Source organism: Pavona decussata, unplaced genomic scaffold, assembly GCF_977016875.1.
Source record: "Pavona decussata unplaced genomic scaffold, jaPavDecu1.1 SCAFFOLD_38, whole genome shotgun sequence".
NCBI classification, from domain to species: Eukaryota; Metazoa; Cnidaria; class Anthozoa; order Scleractinia; family Agariciidae; genus Pavona; species Pavona decussata.
Window position 1 is genome coordinate 6,254,618 of NW_028145460.1, and position 25,383 is coordinate 6,280,000.

General features: G+C 38.9%; 2 protein-coding genes, 1 long non-coding RNA gene and 1 pseudogene across 4 annotated transcripts in view; all 4 read right to left on the reverse strand.

The window, feature by feature from the left end:
- LOC146483845 (uncharacterized) overlaps window positions 1–25,383 on the reverse strand; it is a 78,149-nt gene that overhangs the window by 11,261 nt on the left and 41,505 nt on the right. The gene's annotated exons all lie outside the window — the stretch shown is intronic.
- Window positions 846–7,777, reverse strand: LOC146483847 (uncharacterized; annotated as a pseudogene). The gene is made up of 4 exons (XR_014863843.1): window positions 7,506–7,777; window positions 4,881–5,543; window positions 3,528–4,075; window positions 846–2,934 (listed from the first exon to the last, which is right to left on the reverse strand). The product of XR_014863843.1 is annotated as an uncharacterized LOC146483847 (transcript).
- On the reverse strand, window positions 12,545–15,201 carry LOC146483848 (uncharacterized). Its single transcript, XR_014863846.1, has 5 exons — window positions 15,104–15,201; window positions 14,798–14,860; window positions 14,300–14,356; window positions 12,994–13,093; window positions 12,545–12,735 (listed from the first exon to the last, which is right to left on the reverse strand). It is a non-coding gene; the product is annotated as an uncharacterized LOC146483848 (long non-coding RNA).
- The window catches only part of LOC146483849 (uncharacterized), a 26,952-nt gene continuing 19,805 nt past the window's right edge, over window positions 18,237–25,383 (reverse strand). The window contains exons 3-4 of the mRNA XM_085105995.1: window positions 23,675–24,220; window positions 18,237–19,325 (exon numbers count right to left, since the gene is read on the reverse strand). Of these exons, the coding sequence (XP_084962121.1) occupies window positions 18,700–19,325; window positions 23,675–24,220 (1,172 nt within the window). The 3' untranslated portion in view covers window positions 18,237–18,699. The remainder of the gene's footprint in view (window positions 19,326–23,674; window positions 24,221–25,383) is intronic.

The window sequence follows — 25,383 nt, forward strand, 5'->3', positions numbered from 1 at the left end:
TGCTCATAAATGTTCTGAGGCTCGCTCATAATATCTTCGGTACGTTTGACAAATACACGCGCTTATAACGCAGACATCAGTAGTTAGTTGAGGCCTCCTAATAAATCATTGTTATCACCCAGCCCTAACTATTATTCTCATTCGCAGAAAAACTCATTACTAAGGTTTTTGCCTCTCCAACCTGATCAATATTTCACTATAAAATTATTTACACTTTTTATCTTTTTCTCTCAACTACTTCCAGCCATCCAAATTTTGAGCAAGTAAAATTCAATTAGAGAACAAACGCAGCGGGCAGCTTCAGCGTTTTTGTCTTAATTTATTAACCATTTCAGCTCCAGTATTAACATGTAAAATCTCCTCACTGTTCTCATATACTTGTTATAGCGCAGGTTGGGAGAATTTGTTAAAAGGCCAAGAAATTTATATTCACTAATCATTTCCTTTATTCTCATGACTTGCAGTTGTATTGTAAGGAGAAATTACATGCTAGTCACTATTGAGGTTTGTAACCCTTTAAACTGAAGGGTTAAATCATTTAAAAAATATATATATAAAGAATTAATTTTTTGGAAAATAAATCTTATTCAACATACAGACTAAGTCTGTGTGTGCTGTCAGAAAACGTTTATCACCTAAACTAAAAATTCAACCTTTACAACTTTACAACACACAGATTCCAAAAGATTAAGTTTATAGCTAAAGTAATCGTTCAATATTCCACTTTCACTGCACTCTGAACCCCCCTCCTCTTGAGCTCTCATTCCCTTCCCTCGCCCTTCCCCTGTGGTCTTACCTCCCTTATGCCCTCACCACCCTCCCCCCTCCCGCCCCCCCTCTCTGTGTTCTCACCACCAAGTCAAGGTCTAAGACCATATTTTTGTTCGAAGAACGCATGTGTAACTTTTCAGAGGAGTGAAAGAATCTAAACTAGACGGCCATGTGAAACAGGAAAATACAGCAAACACTTGAGATCTTGATATTAATGAATACGGCCATAAAATAGAAATGTCCATAGAAACCAAACCAATTCTATATCAGTATCAGTTTGTGTGGATAACGATAACAGAGCATACTCCCCATGATGAATATCAACAACTACGGCTATTAACTACTTTCATCATTACACTATTGCTGAATTCACATAAGGAACTGAAAACCTTCTTAGGCTAAAAAATCGTGTCATCTTATTCTCAATTTTAAATTAACACGGTATTCTGTTATGTGGATTTCTGCCTTTCAGGACAAGTTTCTCTTCTGCTAATATGAAAGGTGTTCTGGGTTGCAGTGATCAGCCAATAAAACCAAGCGATTTTAATTCTAAGATTTTTTATGAATTTCTGAGTTATTAAATCGATTTCAAGTCTTTGTCCTTTGCTCTTTGTCCTTAAAATATACAATTGTATACACTGTGCCATCAAACGAGCTGAAATTATCACCCGCCAACACTGCCGTGCTCAGAAGCCGTGTAACGTATTTATTCAGAAGACGGCGCGTCCAACGCGCCGCCCAAAATAGGAACTACGCCTCGCCTTTTCAACAGAGATAAGTGCTGGCCCCTGAACATCAAGGTGTTGCTCACTCAATGAGTCCAACCAAAAAGATATATCTTAACAACACGATACTGTTCTTTTTGAAATAACCTCGAACAGGCAAAGTAGCGTTTAAGCTTTTTCTAGACAGGCTTTGTACACAAATATTGTTAATTTGGCTTAGTAAATAGATCTCATTAAAAGAAGCTTCTTCTTTAAAAAACAGCGCTCTCGAATCTTGACGCTTGTAAAGATCGAAAGGTTTAGTAAGCGTCAAGATCCCTCTTCGATCGAGGAAACACGATATATCAGTGATTTGATTAAAAAGGAAAAATAGCAAATATTAACGAAAGAATAATTAACCACTACTAGTTATAGCTGCCTATGTAATAAGGATCGTGTTGGGGGATACTCTCTTAAGTCCTGTTGATTGTGATTGATCCAAAATAACCTAAGACGGTCGGATTATCTATTGAATGAGGTGTGAGGGATACACTATGTTGTGTTCATACTCTCTTAAGTCCTGTTGTATGTGATTGATCCAAAATAACCTAAGACGGTCGGATTATCTATTGAATGAGGTGTGAGAGATACACTATATTGTGTTCATACTCTCTTACGTTCTGTTGAGAGTGATTGATTCAAAATAACCTAAGACGGATTATCTGTTGAATGAGGTGTGAGGGATACACTATGTTGTGTTCATACTCATCATTGTTTCAATCCTGTTTCAATCTAATGACGAACGTTTGATCCGTAACTTATATTCCTTTTCAGGATGATGGCCTCAGTTTCATTTCGGTGAATTTGAGTGAAAGAATATTTCTGAAGTGATACCACCGGGCTCCTCGGTCATCATTCTTGTTCCCTAGATATTTTCCGTTGAGATTGGAGGAGTGGCAATTTTTGTACCACCAGGCGCCAGTGTATATCACAGCACAGTTTCTACCCAACCTATCATTATCTCTGTCTTTTGTGCTAAACGCCATGTTATTATGATATACTAACGAGTCTCCTGCTGTCCCTGAATATGAACTCACTTCAAGTCGATACTGCGCCTGCTCATCACCAATGCTGAACCTGCCATATTTGGCATATACTCTAACTCCGCTCCAGTCTTCCAGCTCCACTCGCAGAGAGCTGGGTCTAGAGGCCGTCAGCCTGTGGATCTTGTCATTTCCTAACCAGAACTCAGTCGTAAGCTGACCAAATCCTGATTTGTAATTGTTCCAGCCCCGATAGAAGTTTACCGAGCCATCTTGTCTTCTTTGAAACACTGTCCATCCTCCGCCGTCAGTGCGCATGTCACAGTACACGGTGAAGGATCCTTTTCTGTCTGGGTTCACAGAGTACACTCCACTCTGTGTATGGCCTGACTTTAATAAGGATAAACAGTCTCGACCTATAATGAAAATGTTATTACAAACGAGATAATGCTACGCAAATTTTACTCTTTTTGATGATCACATGACTTTCGTGGGTCTGTAATCAGAAAGCTCATGAGTGGCCACTTACTCTTATACTTGAAACGCCAACTAAAAAGTATTCGAGAACAGAGCAAAATTCACCTTATTTTTTTAATTTCTCTTTACAGTTGTAAGTCATCCTTTTCTTTTTATCTAGTTATATTGATTCATGTCAAATATGTCAATCGATTATTCATGTTAAGATAATTTACCCAGATAAAATGTTAGTATTCAAAATAAATATCGTTCATTTTTTTCCTGTTCTTATTTGAATGTCGGATACCCAGATACTTATTTAGTGTCTCAACATCAAAATTACTCTCCTATCGTCGACAACCTAGCTATTTCGTTTCAATTAAAGATAAAATCAGGGACTCCTGGTCTCTAATTGTTCATTTCATTACGTTTCACTTTTTTCCCGGCTCATCGCCAACTTACTGTGAAAAGATAAAGTAAACTAGCTACAACGAGGCATTGTATTAGGATGTCCTGATGGCAACTTCTCGTAACAGTGACGTTAAGGTCATACCTTGAACAGGAATCTCAACGTCGGTCACAGTTTCCACGGCAAACACTCCGGCACTCTTCGCGACACAAATGTAATTCCCTGCATCTTCGTTCCTAATGTCTATTATAACTAAAGCGCCATTAAATATCTGCTGGTGACTCCGTCCAACTGGCAGTTGTGCTCCTTGTCGTTTCCAGCTGATGCTGGCTGTGGATCACCAGTAGCGCTGCAGTTCAATGTTAAATTGCCGCCAACAAATGCAACAACTTCAGCAGGTGGCTTAATAGTGAGGCGAGGAAGGGAGACTACTACTAAAAGAGTTTTCTGTACAGCGCTTCCTAACAGGTTAGTGGCGGTGCAGATATAATCGGCAGAATCAGCTTTGCGAACATCAAAAAGTCTCAAAACGCTGTTATTACTCTGCACCCTCCCCTGTGGCAGCTGACCAAATGACTTGCTCCATGTCACGATTGGTTTAGGATGACCAGTCACGTGACAAGTTGAAAGAGTGGCGTTGCTTCCTTCAATGACGTGCAGTGGTCCCGGATGAAGTGAAACAAAAGGACGGACTGCAACAAAGTAGAGATATTTCACGTATAAAATAAACCATATACATGAAAAAGTTTCTTGATAAAAGGGTCATAAACATCGGTCTTGGGACAGCAGTAACTTCATGATTTCGTTCATCGGTAAATATTACTGTTTCATGTCGTTTCAGCACGGTGCTACTTATATTGATACAACAAGCCAGTCGACAACATCGATTGATTAGTTGTTTACGCTGCTGTACGATAGCTAATCGTAATAATAATAATAATAATAATAATAATAATAATAATAATAATAATAATAATAATAATAATAATAATAACATATTTATGCAGGATGACCATTTTAGTTATAAAAACTGCTATCAACATGGGTCCTGCGTTAAAAAAAACTGGATGTTAAAAAGCTATATAAGAAATCGAGAAATCATCCATATGAAAAGAGATTAAAGGAATAAAACTAGAATTCACAAACAATTATTAAAAATATCTGCTCTTTTAGTCGATTCCAATTTAACCCTATCAATAACTGGTTTGTTCTTATTCCTAATATCATAATCATGAATATCATGTCGTTTAAGTTGAAAATAATCGTCATATGATGAAGTTGACTGTCCGGCCAGGACCCTTTTAAACACTACAATGAAATACAATTATTGGTAAACCCAGCAATTTCCTTAGTGCCCCTATTATAATTAAAAATGAATTTCAGGTTCGCATGTTTTGCCTGAGTGCGTTCTTCTGTTTTGTGGTCTTTCTCTTTTGGTATTGACGTGCAGGTGGAAATTTTTCTTATTTGTTACTGAAGCAAAGTTAAAAGACTTACCATTAACTTCTAATTGAGCCACTGCCAGAGCTTTTCCCAGGATGTTTTCAGCTGAACATTGATAAACGCCAGAGTCACTTCCTTTTACATGCCGTAAACGCAATCTTCCTGCTAAAACCGCTGACTGACTTATTTCAGACTGACTGTTCAATTTACTCCACACTACAGCAGGCTCAGGATTACCATTGGCTGAACACTGAAACGAGGCTGACCCGCCTTGATTGACAGTCACCTTTGTAGGGGAAACAGCAACGGTAGGAGCTGAAATCGATTCACCAGGTTCTCCTTTAGCCCCGGGCAAACCTGCGGATCCCATGTCTCCTTTAGGTCCCACTTCTCCCTGAGGCCCCACAGGTCCCATGATGCCTTGCTTACCACTCTTTCCCGGCGATCCCATGATTCCTTGATCTCCTTTATTTCCGGTTTTTCCTTTGTGCCCTCTTCGTCCCCGGGCTCCTTTCTGTACCCTTGGTCCAGGTGGACCGGGAAGACCTGGGGGACCGGACGGACACGTGGCACTCTTTGATTGACAGAGACGCTGTCTCAACTCAGATAAAAGTCTGAATTCTTTATTTATCATTTCCACGGTGTGTTTAGAACTCGTACAGTTCTTAATTATATCCACGTTTCGCCTGTTTCGATGTGGCTTATAGAGCTGAAGTTCTAGAAAGATATAAGAAAAGACAACAAGATGCAGTATTTTTAAGGCCTGTTGTCATATGAGTCGTTATTCCTCTTATTTTCATTGCCTACCTTAGGGGCACCCAAAGATTCATTTCGGTGGATATCTCTGTTCAAAAGGCCTTTTAAATCGCCTCTGTAATTCGGAAGAAATCTCAGCCGGCTGAAATTTCGTAACGCTAAAAAGCTAATACCTAGTTTCGTTTTCGGAGGCGCAAATATCTCGTTAAAAATGCGAAGTAAGGTCAGCTTCCATTTTCGTAAAGCAAACAGCCAACTTAACATTTCCTTTTCTGAAACTTTCTGCAAGTTAAATTTTTAGCTAAAGTATCCAAAAAAGCCACCGTATTAGCTTACACAAATATGGGTCCCGGGTAAACACGGGACACAATTCAATTCGATTCAATTCAATTTATTAAAGCACATTTTTCACGAAGGTAAGGCAAGAATGCACTAGCCCGCAAATAGCATAGGCTAATCTAGGCGGGTAGTGCAGTTGATTAGTATATATTTACAGAATATATAAATACAATTAAAAATACAATTAAAAATACCTGGAAACCACAGAGTAGATGCCATGTATTTTGCTAAAATCGGTAGTAGGGTGCGGCCGATTCCCTTCCACTCTTAAACTTTCTTTAACCCTGAGTTCCGTCGTCTCTAGGCAGGAGCGATTCTTTAGCATTTATTAGTTCAAGTTAATGTTTTTATTTTAGAAATTTTCGATAAAAAAAACCTTCTAGCTTTTGGCAATTTAGAGTATGTTATAATGCAAAACATTCGGTTTTTTCTCTTAATATTTTTCTCTTAAATCAACCGAGAGGCGCGAAGCGTCGAACTTATGGATACTCACGAGCGAAGCAAGCGAGCCTCGCGAGCGTCCAGACCTTTCGTTTGAAGACAACGCGCACTGATATGACAAACAAACGCAATAAATATGACTATTCTCATTGGTTGTTTGGTTCTTTCTTATTAATTAACGCTAGAGTAAAGCTTACTTCCGATAGGTTTTTACAGTTCTCGTAACAGCGCTATATTGAAGTATTCCGTATAAGGAACTTTTTATATTTCACCATGAAGAATAATTATTGTGCAGCTCTTGGCAATGTTGCAAGGTTTTTTTTTTTTTTTTTTTTTGACTGATTTTAGAACTTGACTTCATCACCGTCTGTTTTCTTTGTCAGAGCAGACAGGATGAAGAACATCAACACGCAAACATTCCGTACACTCCTTTGTTTAGGCCTGAACTTAAATTCGTGTTTTTCTTTTGCAGGCGATCAACCACTATTTGAAAATCACTATATCTCAGTAAGCTTTCTCTTAACGGCAGTAAAACCAGTCTTTACGTAAGCAAGAAACCTTTGTACATTTAGCACTACACATTTTAACTGTTGGATATGACGGGCCCGTGCAAATTCGTAAAGGCCTGGTAACGATCGCAAATAAAAGCTACTGAGACATTTTTCATGCAGTTCCTTTGATGTAAGATTGCTCTAACGTACATTTGAGAGTGTTGATGAAATCCCAAAGGGTCATCATTTAAATGAAAGCTGCTGAGATGAGCACTCGTGTACTGTCCTGTGGTGATGTTAATCTTGCTTATCAAGCTGAAAAAGGTGGTTCTGGCAGTTTAAGACTATGGATGAAATTCTGAAGTTTAACTATTCAAATACAAGCTTTAAATAATCATGAGCGGCAGAGGTGGAGCTTTACTGGATGTTTGAGTCCGCGAAAACTGTTTTAGGCACAGAAAGGGCACAGTGGGAATATTCAAGTTAATTGACTGAGAATGCGCCCAGATCCCGTTGCACTGTTTACTCTGTGCTGGGCTAAACAGTTTTCAGGTTTGAATTTGTGGATTGAATCCAAAAGGAAAGCTTTTCAATGGCACTAAACCATGAAGCTTTTCTTTTACAGCGATTCTCAGTACTCGCACAAACTTACCAGGGACATTCCTTGTTGTCTTTGCGTGCTTTGGTTCGCTTGTCGCCGGCTTATTCTCTGCGACGGCCTTTTCAAGAGCATTTAATCTCTCCTTGTGTTCGTTCAACTCCAATTCTACTCTCAAAAATCCGGCGCAGTACAACACGATTGACAAAACAGAAATAACGGAAGCAAAAGAAGGCGTTCTCTGGTTTTGAGCGGTCATTTTGGACAATTTCAGCAATACGCGATTCTCGTTGCAAGGGTGTTTGTTGTCTCAAGGGCAAGGCAATTGTCACGAGTATGGACAACTTGCCAAGTTTTCTACTATTTTTATTCCTTATCAAGCGTGTTTTGGCACAGCTCTGATAGGTATGGTTTTCACGTGTAATTTGTGGAGAAGGCAGTGAGTGGGTGGGGTCAAATCCTATTAATTTCAGCCGTAGGCTGACTACTCAAGAAAATTAAGGCATGGGTCTCTAGCTACTTACTCAAAAAATTAAGGGGGTGGTCAATCTTCTGAAGATTTAGCTGTAACGTCGTAAGACTTTGGCAGCATAATACGCTCACAAATGTCAGCATATTGACATACACAACTTATGCAAATTAGGTCACGTGACCGGCCGAAACATTTATGAAAACATTTGAGCAAAAATGGCACCACTTTTTATTGCCTCCTGGAGGCTGCCGGTAGTTTTAAAACTTTGCCACTGTTAGGCACTTCATTTCTGTGCTCGAGCTTTTTGAATATTTCTTTAATTTAAAACATAAACGGCATTTTTTACTAGTGCCCAGTCCCCCCAAAGTAAAATTGGCCGTTTATTTTCAAAATTGAGGGAATATTTAAAAAGGCCCGGGCACAGGAATAAAGTGACTAACAGTGGTAAAGTTTTAAAACTACAGGCAGCCCCCGGGAGGCAATAAAAAGTGGTGCCATTTTTGCTCAAAAGTTTTCTTCAATTTTGCATCCGTGAAAGGTCACGTGACCTAATTTGCATAAGTTCTTTATGTCGATATGTTAACATTTGTAAGCATATTATGCTGCCAAAGTCTTACGACGTCACAGCTAAATCTTCAGAAGATAGACCACCCCCTTGCTTTTTTGAGTAAATAACTAGAGACCCATGCCTTAATTTTCTTGAGTATTGTTAGTAACAAATTTTGCATATTCAAGAGCAGCAAAGCGTAACTTCAAGTGGGACGGGGGAGCTTTGTTGCGGATGAAGGATTTTAGGAAGTGAGGTGTCTACATAATTCAACCAATTCAGTGTTCAGTGTTCAACCTCCTCCTACATGTACCAATGCTTTTAAACTTTGCAAAAAGCTGTCCCTGAACATCTTGATAATAGTTCCATGTTAAATAATAACAACAACAACAACAATAATAATAATAATAATAATAATAATAATAATAATAATAATAAAAAAATCTTTATTACAAAACCTCAATTAAAATCCTACTTACAATCAACCCGCTGTTACAAAAAATCCAATCAAATCATCGAAACACTATTCATTCATAAATTCTAAAAAAAGAAGTAACTTAACCTTACATAAAAGAAGAGGAAATAGATATAATTAATAATAAAAGTTCAAATTCTATAAAATAAAGAATTCCATTATATAGAGATATCAAGATCATACAATCGAATCACACTAATGACGGCTAAACCTGTGTCCATAAAAAAACCTAAGTATAAAAGCATATAGACACGTATTTCAGATATCCGCACTAGCGACATTTATTTCACAGTCTAATGATTGCTCTATCTTGCTACGAAACGGCATTCGCGAACCTCTGACGCATGCATGTACCGATCTTAAGGGGTCAAACGAGATCTGTGTCCTGAGCCAAGTGATTACAACATGATAAGGCTCGGTGTCTTTCTGAGCTATCTTGTCTGCGAGATGCTTTAAGAACCGCTGACACTCGTTTCCCATTCTGCCATTGGTTCCAAACACTAAAGGCGTAAACGAACCCATTTCTACATCTAACACCCGCTGCTGGTACTTGCGCTTCTTCTCTTCTTCTTGCTCTTTGAACACTTCCGATGTTGGCTTGCTCTGGTAACACTTGGACTTGACGTGCGTAACTCTAACATCAAAAAATGTCTTAACTCCTCTTGCCCAGAAACCTCCCGCTTTGATGTCCAAACTTGCCTCAGAACTTGTAACAGCGCTCCTCAAATGAAATCGCTCGTTGTCCAGGGGTTGAAGGCGTGGTTCGATTTCGACATTATTGCAGATCTTGTCGATGAGTGTCGTTAACAAGTTCCGTACACCGTCATGTCTCTGCGCTACGACCCCCCCCCCCCCCCCCCCCTTTTACAAGAGAGGGCGTGACTAACGGTGAATTTATCCCCACATATGCAATGACTTGGTAAATCGACTAAGGGCAAGTCATAACGCAAGCGTAGCGAGTCTCTGAACTCTTGCTTGTTGAGGGCTAAACCTTTGTCTGCGAGAGGCATCGCATAATAATAATAATAATAATAATAATAATAATAATAATAATAATAATAATAATAATGATAATAATAATAATAATAATAATAATAATAATAATAATAAATGGAATGATAACTTTATTATTTAAAAGAATAAAATCTAGTAGATACAATTTGATTCTATTAAAACGTGAGTGATTTCACAGTTTGCTGTCATAAAATTGTAAAATATCAACATGTTGTATATAAAAGCTAATTTATATGTGTTTGGTTCAGAAGATAAAAGAACAATTTCCATTGATGTTCACCCCACTGGTGTTCACAACGACGGGAGGCTAGGGATGGCTGACGAATGCCTGAGATACCACTCAAGATTAGCCGAGCTATTATCTGCAAAAAAGCAAGAGAGCTACGCCATAACAATTTCGTGGGTCAGGGCGAAAGTGTCCTTTGCAATTTGGTCGGAGCGCGCTCCTATGCCTAAGAGGATCGAGAACCCCGAGAAGGAGGAACTTAGACGTTAAGGAGAGGGATCTCAAAATAGAGAACGGCCAAGCTGGACTTTCCTAGACTGCTATAGAAACTTTATTATGGGTTGATTGATAGGTTTCTGAATTTTTTCTCATTTTAGTGTATGATTGGAAACACTGTGACTGGGCATTTATTTAGAATATTCTTATTATGAGGCAAAATTTCTGCACAGCCCCATCATAATTATGTATACATTTTGCGACTCAAACTCTATTCATGATCGTCGTTTTTGGAAGAGGGTTAGTATGACAGTGGTGCATGTATAATTACTGTATTGGGCTGTGCGGAAATCTTTCCATGAATCTCCTGAAATACAGCTATTTCAATTAACTTTGTCAAATCAAAGTATAAAGCTGCAAGACAAGACCTCAAGATTCTGTGGATTTTATGAATAAAGATAAACGATAAAAAGGAACAACCTTTACTTTTATGAATAAGTTCATCAAAATCAACTATGCCTTGTCCGTCCATTGAAGATATACGATGGTGAGCCATTTGGAAGAAAGAAATGTTAGGATATCAAGTGGATGAGGTGGCAGCCTCTTTGAAGATGTCTTTAAGCTTTAAGCTTTGATCCGACAACGTTAATTGAAATAGCTGTATACCAGGGTCCCGTTTCATGATAAGAATGATAACTTGCCATGTTGCAAACTGTTTTACGAAACACATTGGACAGATTGCACCAAGAATTGCCCCCGATTGATAAAAATTGTGGAGTTGGAAAAATATTTATCGGGCCAGCTGGTCAGTCTTCGCTTCGAAATTAGAAGATTTCGAAAAGATAACTCAAATTATCATGTTTCTGTCGGAATTTAATATATTAATTTTAGTGTCCTTTTACAGAGATGCGATTGAATCACGCGGTGCCTATACTCACTCTGTCATTTGAAGAACACCAACAAAACGTAAAAATTGTTTACAGTGTAATTATACCAAATTACAGTAAATTATTCATTACAATTTTAAACAAAACATAACGTGAGAAAAATATCATTTTTTTTCTGCGATACAATTTAATAAGTAATATTTACATTCTTTTCTTAGATAAACACAAAGGATTCCAAGACAGACATTTTCCCTCTCGTACTCATATGTAATTTCTCCTCTCATTATCAATACATTGTCAATCAGGCAGGTGATGTGAATAAAGAAAATCATCAACTAGGTGATATTGTTTGATACAACACCAAATTCTCTGAACAAACTTCAAAAAGAAATGTATGGCTTTTAGTCAGGAGAATTAACATTCAGATCATGCATGTGAAAGGGTTTGATAATAGAGAGATTTTGGATCACGTTTACAACAAAAGGGAAACGAAAAGGTCAGAATTATTTTGTTTCATTCTCGTATATTCAATATTTCTTTTAAGAAAACATAAATGCGAATAGGACGGTTGCCGTTTACCGCGAACACGATCCTAAAGTCTCTCTAATATCTAATCTCGTCGTATCCACGAGCGAGACTGTTAGTCACGTATTGTGACGATAACTTTTTGAGTTTCAATACATTTAAACAAAAGCTGTTGAGTAGTGCTTTCCTTCGAAACTCTTTCGTATGCGGTCCTAACTTTTTAGTCTGCGGACAAAACCCTAAAGTATGTTCATTCACATAAAAGCAATTGAGCTGTGGTGTTGTTAATTACACTGTACAAGGTGGTTGTAACGTTGGAGTCTGTGTGTAACATCGTACAGAAACAAAACTAAGTTTTCATCTTCAGTAACTAATCACGATGCAAGCTTTATTCAATTGATAGGAAGAGACGAAAACAAATATACCTTCTATTAAGTTTAGTAAGCAACATCTAATAACACTGAGATTAATGGCATTAAGTTACCACCAGGGATGTTGTCGATTAAGATTACTGCATTCAATTTCTAGCCAAGGCAAAATGTTAGCCAGGCCATTTCTCAACAGGACATATCTTCTAGACTCCCGTGGCCAGAAAAAGACATCTTTTTCTTTAAGTGTTGAGCAGAAATTAGCCCTTGATCAAAGATATAGAGACGCTAAGCCAATGAAATACTGAATCTTTAATCAATATGATGCTGAAACGACTGCGCCATGTTGCCACCCAGCAGCTGTACCATGCGTCGTTGCATTCACTGCATTCTGCAGTTATTTCCAATGTCCTCAGCGTATTGATCAGAGATAAATTTTCTTAGATTTTCCACGTCCAGCCGGAGCTCCTGTACACCGTTTATCTTGGATTGTATCGCATCAACGTGGTCTGAAATTTCGTTACTTTCGTTTTCTTCTTCGTCTGTTGATGTAGCTGGAAAACAATCACAGGAAAAGTAAGGATATTTATCGACAACACAAGTTCTCTGATTTCACGAAGCCTCGCCTCATTTTATGAAAGCCGCTAGCTTTCCTTGTTTTTTGTTTTTTTTTTTTTAAAAACAAAGTAACCGCCAGTATCTTTTCCAATAAGCACACAACTGTAACGTGCGGCTGTTACTAAGCTGTAGCCAGTTGAGCTGTAAGGAAACTTAAAACATAACTTTAAAAATAAAAATACAAATGAACTCACATCGGAGACCTAGCAGAACAGACATGTCAGGGTCTTTGCCTTCCTTTCTTTCTCGACAAACTTGAACCACTGCTTTGAGCTCAGACGTGCAGTCTCACAGCTGAAAGAAATCAGTTAGTTATGACTGGCAGAGTGTTTTCAGCCGAGTGTTGGAAGCAATTGAGTTTACTTTGGTTTACACCATACGACTAGTTTAATAACGCTTCCATGGTTTTCTCAGTCAATAAATAGTAGACCGAAAACCTTTGATTTTGTTTTTCACCCGTGCGCGTTTCGCGCGCTTGTCGCCTATCACGTGCATTTGCTTCGTGTTCTGATTGGTTCAGTGTGGTTTTTGTTTGTTGTGATTGGCCGCCCTCGGCTGCCTTCGGCCGCCCTCGACAAGGCAATCTTATATTAGCACATTGAAGATAGAAAATTCTAAAAGATGCTTGGCAAAATCGTGCTTTCACAAGCTAAATCCAAGTTACAAAAACTTCCGCCCTACATCACACTTTCGGTACAGTCGCTCCGCACGACAAAAATAAAAGAAAAAACCTATTGTACCAAGGCAGACAAGGGTCAGGTGATCACTTACATCCAATTTTGACCGCAGTTCTTTCTGTATCATTCTTCTCTGTCATTGGAGGTAAACAGAACAAGCTTAGCGAACGTTAACACGTGAAGAGCGACTCTGCCAAGCCCAGAAAGTGTTTGAGAAAGTTAGCGAGTTTCGAGACCTGTTCTGTTTGCCGCCACCAAACAGTTGCTCCACGATCATACACTCCAACCTGTATTTGCCCAAACGAGTTCACAAAATCGAGTTTGTTATGCCAACGCGCACTAAACTGACAAGTTACCAAAAACAATAGCAAGCAAAAAACTAAAAAATTCTTAACCTGGGGCAAAAAATAGAACAGTTTATTTTGAAACGTCGAGGGTGTCACTGGGCAATGTTCTGTTAGTCACACGATGACGTAATTGCAAATTGAGCAACAGTCAAGTCAAAGCATCCTTCACACGTGTACAAAACTCCAGAGCACGGGAGTCTGTGGATCGCCTTTCCGATTTAGCATAACTCTGGCCCTGTCTAGCCCGTCACTGCGCTTACATCAGCAGCGTTCACAACCGTGCCAAGATCATAAATTCTAGCAGAAGTCCAGGTTGTTCAAAGAATGGGAGGAACAAAATAAACATCTTTATTCAATCAAAGTTTCAATCTACTAGCACTAGCTAGACATTAGAGTTTGTAATTAATACTTTATTACTTGATTTCTCTCAAACAAGAAATATAATGAATAACTCGGTCGTGGAATCATATTCTTACCTCTTTCCACAGTTTTCGCTGTACTTCCAATTTCTCTTTTGAGCTCAGCTTTTTAAGCTGTTGCATGGAAAACAAATACAGAATTATAGAAAAAAGTAAACATATCTCACACATTTAACAAACAGGGTAAGATCAGCGTCTGCGAAAAGTCATTTTCTACTACACTCTATCTTTTGTTTAATAAGAACCTTTCATTTTATAAGAATGTTGAGGCTGAGATTAACTAAAATTTAAGAACATACGGAGAAGAACACTAAGCACTGACAATCAGTTAAATACATTTATATTTTGACCAAATGCCGCGACATCTTGTACCCAGCACTAGAGTGCAGCATGACATGAGCTTTCCGTAAAATGCCAATGTTACGCCGTAAAGTAAACACTAACAGGCTAATAGCCGTAACATGAAACTACCTAGAGCTCGTACAGTGAACACAGGAAACAGTTTTCCATTCTGACAGTTGGATAGCTGTCCATATTTTCATGCATGCTCATTACCTGCTCGCAACTGCATTGAAGATTTAAGTTCTCTTCCAGTAAATCTTGGTTGTGGGCAGCAATCTGAAATTGTCAAAAATAATTAAGAATCTTTTGAGTTAGACTTATAAGCATGTGATGTCCCGCAAATTATGCGTTTGACTTCAAAGTTTTTCTAAGTTAACCGATGTCGTGAAGGTTCTGTCTGTGTCTGTTCTGCCTGTCTCTCTATTCTGACTGTCTTTCTCTTTGTTTGCTTCTGTTCGTGTGAAAGTACCGCTACACCATCCACTGTCTCAGCACTCCAGTTCAAAAGGATGCACTCACCTCCTTTACAGCTTTCTTCATTTCTCCTATAGCGTTCTCCTTGACAGTAAGTTCTTCCCTCAAGGCAGTAACCATGTCCTGTGAAACGCAAGCAGACGATAAACAACAACTTTACTTCAAAGTGTAAGAAAATTTACCTTTTTTGTCCTGTCACGTTCACCCTGCAATCGCTCATTCTCCATCTTGAGGTCTTCAAAGTCTATGAGCGATACTTGGCCCTCGTTGCTGATTTTATCGAGGGAAACCTGAAGTCTGTAATCAGTAAACTCCAATTGGCGCTTGCCGTACTGGACAGCATGTCATGGATATGTCTACCATATTAGACTGCGAGCAGTCTCTCTCGCTATTTTGATATTCGAGGGGCGAGCTGTGAGTCGCGCGCTGTTCAAATTATGTGCAAAACGTGTACAAATGTGCCATGTGCAATATTCGTACAGTTGGCTATTCGTACCGTAAAAATCCTATTTGGTGGGTATTTGTACCGGTGAAAAACAGTTTTCTGAAATGGGCACATGCTAATCTTGCATGTTCCAGTTTTTCTTTATTGTTTTCTTTACTACTTATCAGCAATGAGCACAAACTTGCCAGGGAAAATCTTTATTTTTTTTTTCTGCTTTGGCTCCCTTGTTGGCGGCTTATTCCCAGCGATGGCGTTTTCAAGAGCATTTAATCTCTCCTTCTGTTCGTTCAACTCCAATTCAACTCTCAAAAATCCGGCCCAGTACAACACGATTGACAAGACAGAAATAAAAGTTGCAAAGGAAGGCAAACTCTCCTTTAAAGCGGTCATTTTGGGTGATTTTACCAATACAAAGCTCGTTATCTGATTAAGTATGATCACGAGTATCGATAACCTGCCAAGTTTTCAGCTATTTATGTTACTCATCTTGTTATGATAGGAGGCAAAGTTAAAACATATTTTAGCACAGCTTTGAATGATATCGTGCCTGTGCTTATTTATCTCTGATTCACCGGAATACATTTTAAATCGAATAGAGGCTCAAAGGATAATATTACCCCCAGTATTAATTCCGGACTGACTGTTGAAGGTGCTAACATGTCATGATCAAGGACGCCGGAGCAGGAAAAGGCTGCTTAGATTCTTCGCGGATCAAAGGAAGAACAAAGTTTCGAACCAACGACCATGAAACACCAAAGTATCTAGGATTCCGGGGACCACGCCCTCCTCCGGGGAAATTTTGAAAAAATGCCATTTCCAACTTTTTAAGGGGCAGTTTGAAGGTCTTTTTTCAGCTTCGAATTCGCTTCATTTTTTCCAATAAAAACAGAACTTCAAATGAATAAAAATTCATACATTTGAACTGCGGAAGAAAGAGTTAATACCATAGAATTCCGAAAGTAACGCCCCCCTTCCCCCTCGAAAGTTGTACTAGGTCGCGCGGTTGCAACCGGTTCGGATTCTGTTGTCGAGTTGCACATGTTGTTGAATTAGAATAAATGCGGAGTGATTGTTTTTTCCTTTCCGGTCGCTAATCTGTCCGACTACAAAGTAACGTTAATGTTTTAACTTCATATTGAATTCCGAAAGTAACGGGCCATTACTTTTGGAATTCTATGGTAAGTGAATGATCATTGCAGTTATATCCGCAACTTAAAACTGATATTTTTTTTTTTTCACAGGCTTTCTTTTCGCAACTCAGTTACGTTTGTAGCTGCGATGAATTTTTTTCAGGCTTCCTTTTCCACGTAACTGCTTATATTTAAAGTTGCGTACATAACTGCCATGATCATTCACTTATTCATTCTTTTTCTAATTCCGCAGTTCAAATGTATGGATTTTCTTCATATATTGTCTTTCATCTCATCAGTTCTACGGGTACATTTCGAATTCACATTATGATGAGCTCCCAGTTGGTTTGATAGCTCAATTGATAGAGCACTTCACTGGTATCACAGAGTTATGGGTTCGAATCCCGTTCAAGCTGAATATTTTTCAGGCTTTCTTTGCGTAAGTTGCGTGCATAACTGCGATGATCATTTACTTATTCAAAAACAGAACTATTCCCAAAACGCTCCCAAGGCCGACTTGAGTCAGTAACCTAATTTACAGGAGAAGATATCGTGTTTTTTTTTTTCTTTCCTTAACTATCACGAAGACTAAAAGATGCTGTTAAACCGAAAATTAACATCAGAAGAACTCATGTTTTGAAGCCAGGAAAGTCCTAAGTGCAAACTGAGTACAAGAATTAAATCGTTAGTATGCCATTCCACGGAACGTTTTCTTTACGATCAATACCTGTGTTTCATGGCTTCTTATCAAAAGCAATGAAACACAGGTATTCCACAGAAAACGTCCAGTGTAAAGTGGCCAAGTTGCCAGCGTGGTTGTTTCTCGTCTAGTACTGGGAGACGTGGGTTAGATTCTCGCTCGGGACCATTTGTTTTTGTATCCATTTGAGGTGTGTTAAAAGTCATGTTATACAGTGTTACACTTCAAATGTTTCTTTCTTTCTTTATTTATTTCTTTATTTCTTTATTTTTTTCTTTCTTTCTTTCTTTCTTTCTTTCTTTCTTTCTTTCTTTCTTTCTTTCTTTCTTTCTTTCTTTCTTTCTTTATTTATTTATTTATCCTGAATTTTTCGTTCACATTTTTCCTAATATATACCACAATCATGGATGATCAAGACTTGGTTCCGTAAGGAGTTATTCTTCCTTAAATCTTTGCAGTACAGGAACATTATGCGCTGTCTTCAATAGTCAGAAATTTCTGACTGAGAATCGATGGTTAGGGTTGGATCTACTTTAGACTTTGATCTCCGTATTTTTCTACGATATATATTTACGTTCTGAAAGCTTTGGTTTATAATACTCATGATCAAGCAAGGGCCTTCAAAAGAACGTGTAACACTTTTGCACTGAACGTTCACTGTTTTCCTGAAAATATATATTGCTATATACTATATAAGGCGAGTATATCAGTATATTAAAAGAGATAATTATTAAAAACTATTGATTTTGGTTGACCCCAAACTAACATATAAGACATGTTACCTATATGGTGTTGGGGTGTACTCGTCAAAAACAATCTAAGACGGATTATCTATTGAATGAGGCGTGGGGGATATACACTCTTTTTTGTATATAAAGAACGTCTAATTTGGGGCTGAGACTGAACGTTCTCATTATTTTTGGGCAATTTCAGCCTGAAAGTTCTTTTAAAGGTGTTCTTAGTTATCTGTTATAGTATTTCAATAAATCTGTGCGGATGTGACCAAGACACCTGTTATTTGGGTTAATTGGACAATATAGACTGAATTTTTATCTGTATTATTTTGTCCGTATCTCATACTGTTCATTTTCAAAAACATTAAGTCGTAATACAAATGGCCTCAGCTCCCACGAGTCTCCTGTAGCTCAGTGGTAGAGCATCCGAACTAGTAACCGGAAGGGCTTAGGTTCGACTCCTGATAGAAGGACTCGGATTTTTTTTCCGAGTATGCCTGTGTCACTTACTAGATAATAAATCATTCTCATAAAAAGATTCTTATAAAAAAAAAAAAATGAGTGTCACGTTGTTCATACTCATATTTGTTGCAATCTAATGACGAACGTTTGATCCCTAACTTATATTCTTTTTAGGGTGATGGCCTCAGTTTCATTTCAGTAAATTTGAGTGAAAGAGAACCTCTGAAGTGTCTCCACCGGGTTCCTCGGTCATTATTCTTGTTCGCCAGATATTTTCCGTTGAGATTGGAGTGATGGCAAGTGTTGTACCACCAGGCGCCAGTCCATTGCACAGCACAGTTTCTAATGTACCACATATCATTATCTCTGTCTTTTGTGCTAAACGCCAGGTGATTATGCCATGCTAAAGAATCTCCCGCTGTCCCTGAATATGAACTCACTTCAAGTCGATACTTCGCCTGCTCATCACCAATGCTGAACCTGCCATATTTGGCATACACTCTAACTCCGTTCCAGTCCTCCAGCTCCACTCGCAGAGAGCTGGGCCTAGAGGCCGTCAACCTGTGGATCTTGTCATTTCCTAACCAGAACTCAGCCGTCAGCTGACCAAAGCCTGATTTGTAATCGTTCCAACCCCGATAGAAGTCCACCGAGCCATCTTGTCTTCTTTGAAACAGTGTCCATCCTCCGCCGTCAGTGCGCATGTCACAGTACACGGTGAAGGATCCTTTTCCGTCTGGGTTCACAGAGTACACTCCATTCTGTGTATGGCCTGATTTTAATAGATCAGAGCAATCTGATGAAACAAAATAAAGACGTTTGCATAAACGCCAATATTCAGTTCCTAAAGTATGTAACATTAGGAACTATTATCAAGCTTTGGATATAATAACGTTAACGGATAACAATAGCCATTAAACTATCTCTGTGCAGCAGATGAATCTGGACCCTTTAAGCGAGCTTTTTGTGAGCGTCCATTGGGTTAAGTTTTCTTTGAAGTTTTATTTTTTTCGGCATCAAAATAACAAAAACAACAAATCATAGCGCCATGAAATCTCATCAAAAAATTGGCAGTAGTGGAAATTGAAATTTAAGCCAGCAGTTTTAAACAGAGCACATATGCAATAACACTGACTGACGTTTCTTTTGGGGTATTTTTTTCGTCTGTTTGTTTCTGTGATATTATTATTATCTCTTTTCGTTTGTTTTGGTTGTTGTCCTCGTTATCGTTTGTTTGTTTGTTTTGGTTTCTTTCTTTCTTTTTTTCTTTTTTCACCAAATACAAGCGTTGCTTCTGTTGCATCAAAATTGCAAACTCGCTGTGACTCCCCACACCGAAAGCTGCAGGCGTATTATTTTAGCGGCGATGTTTACAGCAAAGTTTGATTTCAAATCGCTTGTGTAGTTAGCCACTGACGATCTCGGCTACGATTATGCATCGATTTCTCCCCGAGTGTGATTCTGATTTTGTTGAAATTGTGAGCGCTTGCGATGAGAACATAAAAAGCGGCCAGGGGCCCGTTTCTCGAAAGTCCCGGTAACTTCCGAGCACGATAACTTATCGGGGCCGTTATCGGGAAACTTTATCGGGCCCGATGTTGCGTTTCTCGAAGCATCCGTAAACTTTCCCGGTAATTTCGTCCGTTCGTCCAGTCCATTCGATTCATTCGATTTCGCTGTCGATGGAAAAGCACGGTTATGGATGCGACAGGACTGTCTTCGGGATTGTTAAAGGACAGTGCATTACGTGCTAAGTTTAACTTTGAGTTTTTCGTTGTGTCAAAGGAGAGCAACCGAGTGAGATCATTACTTTGCATCATCGTTCAATTTGGAAGCGATAATCAGTTGCCCAGTGAAGTAGCTCGATTCTTGGTCTTTAGTATCAAGTGTAGAGAATATTGGGAATAAGGAATAATCTCACACAAGTTATAAAACTGAGAAGCTATAGCTCAACAGGCGTGATTTAATCGTTTTCTCCGGCAGACATCAAGCACTTTTTTTACCCATGCCAAAATTTTGTACATCGTTTTGTATCACACCACAACGTGCGACCAATTGAAATGCGACTGAAACTATTTCGCGAAAAGAGGGATTGTTTTTTTTTAGCTCTTTATTGTCGTTTTTCTATCGTGAGTACAGTACGCTTCTTATTCTTTTTTCCTCTTGTTAATGCAGCAAACACCATTTGTGTACTTCAGTCGAGGACCGCGCATAATACGACTCTCATCGCTACCGCTCATGTTTACGTTTATCTGTAGCATGTCAGATTTCTAACTTCCTCCTTCTCATGAAAATTCTGCAAATTAACACAAAGAATTTTAAACGATATATAAGCCATAAAAGAAAACAGTTGGCCATGGCTTGCGGTAGGATTAGTTTTGCGTAACAGGAACGCACAATATCTCTTTTATGCTAAAATGAAGCCATTTTGGAGTAATATAATTAAATTGTTGCGAGCGAGCCGTGTTTACATGACAAAATATTGATTTATTTTTTCTTCCATCGTCTGTTCTTAATAACAATAAAATAGTGATAATTTCAAATTTATATAGCGGCCATATGTAAACACCCTTAGCGTTTTTCAAACACTATCTAAAAACAACAACAACAATAGCTACTCTTGCATTTATCTGTATTTCCGGAGCCAGCGGGCAGCTTCTCGCTGTGTTTCTCCGCAATTCGTCTGCAAGTTCATTCACGAGCCACACAATTCTCGCTCGTGAAAGCCTGAATCTTTCTTCGACTCACAGTCAGCCATGTTAGGCCAGAATGGGTCGTCTTTGATAAGACTGCGGTCTTCTAACTAAACAAAACAGTCCGCATCCGGCCGCCATTTTGTTAAGTGTTGAAACACTTGCGATTTCCCGGTAACTTTACAGGAGGTCACGACCTCCCGTAATTTACCAGGCAAGTTACCGGGAAAGTTATCGAGACCGTTAATAGCAGGGGTTTCGAGAACTTGAACACCCGAAAAGTTTACGGGGACTTACCGGGTGACTTATCGGGCCGGATAAGTTACCGGGACTTTTGAGAAACGGACCCCAGGTCTCCTTTGGTGTTTCTTAAGAACACATTTTTGTGATAAGATCTCTTGCGCTGGGGGTTGGGAGGGCGGTGGGGTTTTATGATTTGCTCGTAAACTCATTGGTAGCTTATGCAGGGAATTCAAAATCACCGCAAAAGTTTCTGTCAAGTTAGCAAAATCATCTGTGTAAAAAAAAAACGCTCAAATATGTGGGCATATTTTCTCTGAAAGTCATTGAATGAGATGCCTACTTTTTAAGTCTCATGGTGAGATTCCAAAAATCCCATTTATATGGAGACAAAGGAAAACCTTTATAACAATGTTCGACAGATTTTCGATATTCCCAAAGAAGAAACATCGAGTAACATTGAGAATTGAGATGATATTGTTACGTTGGTATCTTCAGTCAGTCTGTCAGTAAGTTGTTATCACTGTAAGTATTTCAGTAAACTTGCACTCTCTACCCAGAAAGTCTTCTAATACAAAACTCCAAACACTTTAATCAGAATTACCAAACAATGAAGATGACTATCCCTCTAAAAAACGATTATTGCTAAAATATCTGCCGGTTATAAGGGAAAAAATAACACTATAATAAGCCTCTGTTATTGGAAATCTTATCATCTATCTATTTTCCTATATTGTATTGTATAGTTGTATTGTACGTATTGCATGAATTTATTTTCGTATGTTATGTTGATTTCTAATTTTCTTTTCCTTTTTGGGCATTTGAAAGTCTTGGTGTATTTTGCTTTCACTCGACTTCAGTCGCTACTTTCGGGTGGGAACTTTACTGTACTTCAACTTCTTGTTAGTATTAAAATAAATGATTGATTGATTTGTAAAATACGACGCGTTTTCGTAATAGCTTCAAATTCATCATCACATAAAGGAAATTACGTTCGGCACATGAAAGGTACGGCGTATGAATCGAATTAGCCCTAGTGTCATATTACGCTGCAAGCACTCGCCTACCTTGGGATTTTCCGTACCTAATTCACTTTCGCTTAAATAATCCACTTCAGTTTTGCTTAAGTGGGCCAGTTTTTTAACAATTACACAATTCTAATTCCATCCAGACAACTTAGCGCAATAATTCTTCTCAACTTTCCCTCCATAAAAATTAGTTAACTGATATCTCATCCGCCGCTCTCTTTCGGCACGGATATAGAAATATAGCCCTCCTTATTTTCTTCCCCATTGCCGCGTGTGTAAAAAGAAAATATATTGGCCACGGATCAATTTAACATATGAACTTCACTATGTGAAACAGAATGCAGCTGTTTCGACAAAGGTTGTCCAAAAAAGCGTACGCGACAATGCCGAAAGGAAGTCTGGGAAATATTCAATAAATTTCAATAAAAGCTCAGAATCCATATTGCCCGCCATCTAAAAAGTCTTCGCTGTACGGTCGAGGCATTATGGATTCTAAGTTTGGTTATTTCCCAGTCTGGGTATTTCCCAGACTATCTTTCGGCTTTCTTTGTCGCGTACGCTTTTACGCTTTTTTGGACACTTAGATGAAACAGCTTTATACGTTGTAGCCCTTTCTATCTCCATTAGTTAACAATGGAGTTGATATTTCCAATCTTAAGGGTGGTGCCACTTTGATACTATGCATATGTGCTGCGTTTTTCGGGAAGGCCGAGAAACTCTCACAATTTAAAAGTATTTGTATTAGAAGGCTGGTACCGTCCTTATTCACTTTTTAAGGGCTTCTGAACCTCAACATCGCTTCCACTTGTTTGAGGTGGATATGATAGAGAACACAAAATTACGGTATTTGACTGCCGATTGAAAGCTACAAAACACGACAAATGTACCAACCTTTGCTGTTTTCATTATTAATAGTTGTCCTGGGCCCAGTTGTTTGAAAGCCGATTAACGCAAATCCCCGATTAAAATTAACCGAAGTTTTCATCTCGCCCATTTTAAATGTTTCCAAGAGCTAATTTTAAGCAAATGGTAAAGAAAAGTGTAAGTCAAAACTAAAGGATAAAAATCTTTTGGAAGAAACTTTATTGGTTACGCATTAAACTTGAATTAAAGTTTATGTTAACCCAGGATTAGCTTAAGCGGGCTTTGGACAACTGGGCCCTGATGTCCAATTTTAAACTAACCTCTAATTTGAAAATCAACATCGGTCACAGTTTCCACGTCAAACACTCCAGCACTTTTTGCGACACAAATGTAAATCCCTGCATCCTCGTTTCTAATGTCTCTTATTGCTAAAGCGCCATTAATCTGCTGGTGACTCCGTCCAACTGGCAGTTGTGCTCCTTGTCGTTTCCAGCTGATGACTGGCTGCGGATCACCAGTAGCGCTGCAGTTCAATGTCAAAGTGTCCCCAGGACCTGTTACAACTTTAGCAGGTGGCTTAATAGTGAACCGAGGAAGGGAGACTACTACTAAAAGAGTTTTCTGTACAGCACTTCCCAACAGGGTAGATGCCGTGCATATGTAATTGTCAGAATCAGCTTTGCGGGCATCTAAAATTTTTATGACGCTGTTGTTACTCTGCACCCTCCCCTGAGGCAACTGACCAAATGACTTGCTCCACGTCACAAGTGGTTTAGGATGACCAGTCACGTGACAAGTTGGAAGAGTGGCGTCGCTTCCTTCAATAACGTACAGAGGTCCCGGATGAATTGAAACAAGAGGACGGACTGAAACAAAGTAGAGACATTCCTTAATTTGCACACGTCGTAAAACATATGCAGTGTATATGGAATGTTAATGAAAGATGCAATGATGAATTTTACTTTGGGGCTCTGCTCCAATTTTTAAAGGAAATGCAACAAATCTCTCGGAAAAAGGTCCACGGCCTTCAGACTTACGACAGCGGCAACTTCACGATCTGCTTCATTTGTGAATCAACTTAGCTCGCTTGAACAATTTCTGGTGAGGCTTACTAGAAATCAGATGCTAAGATACTATAAAGAATAGAAAATGCTTCGAAACGAGAAACGAAGCTGGCTGGGACCAAATGAAGTTTGGTAGCTATCACATGATAAACTAAATGTTAGTTCAGTTCAATTCATTAATGGTTCTGCTTTGGGGGGACGTGTGGCTGGAGGAGCATAGTTTTCGAGCTAACTAACACATGCATGAATTAAAAGATTAAGGTGAATTAAGAGCGAATGCACAGAAAAATCGAGCAAAATCGCCAAACTGCGGCCACAGTTCAAAACCTAACCCACCGTCATTTTCGGTTTGTAGTAAGGTTTTAATGAGTTTATAACACTGCTGGGGCCCGTTTCTCGAAAGTCCCGGTAATTTCCGGGCCCGTTAACTTATCGGGCAACTTACCGGGAAACTTTACCGGGCCCGATAATGTGTTTCTCGAAGCACCCGTAAACTTTCCCGGTAATTTCCGGGCCCGGTAAAATAGGGGATCGTTACCAGGCTCTTGCGCGCGCTACACGCTCGTTCAAAAGAGAAGGAGAACGACTTGGGACTACTCGATGGAAAAGCACGGTTATCGGTTATACTATGGATAGGACTGTCTTCATGATTAATCGATTATTGAAGGACAGTGCAATACGTGCTAAGTTTAACTTTCAGTTAGTCGTTTTGTCAAAGGAGAGCAACCAAGAGAGATCATTATTTTGCATTATCATGTAATTTGCAAGATATGATCGGTTGCCTTTGGTAGCTCGATTCGACAGTTTCGCTTTTCGCCATCGTACATGTATCTATCGTCTGTGAAGTATTTTTTGTATGATGATACTTCACATGGATGTGCGAATTGGAGATGCCATGTTTACATAATTTTAGAACGCGCCAGTGTGGGAGGAAGGAAGGTGTATTGATCTGCTGGATTCCGATC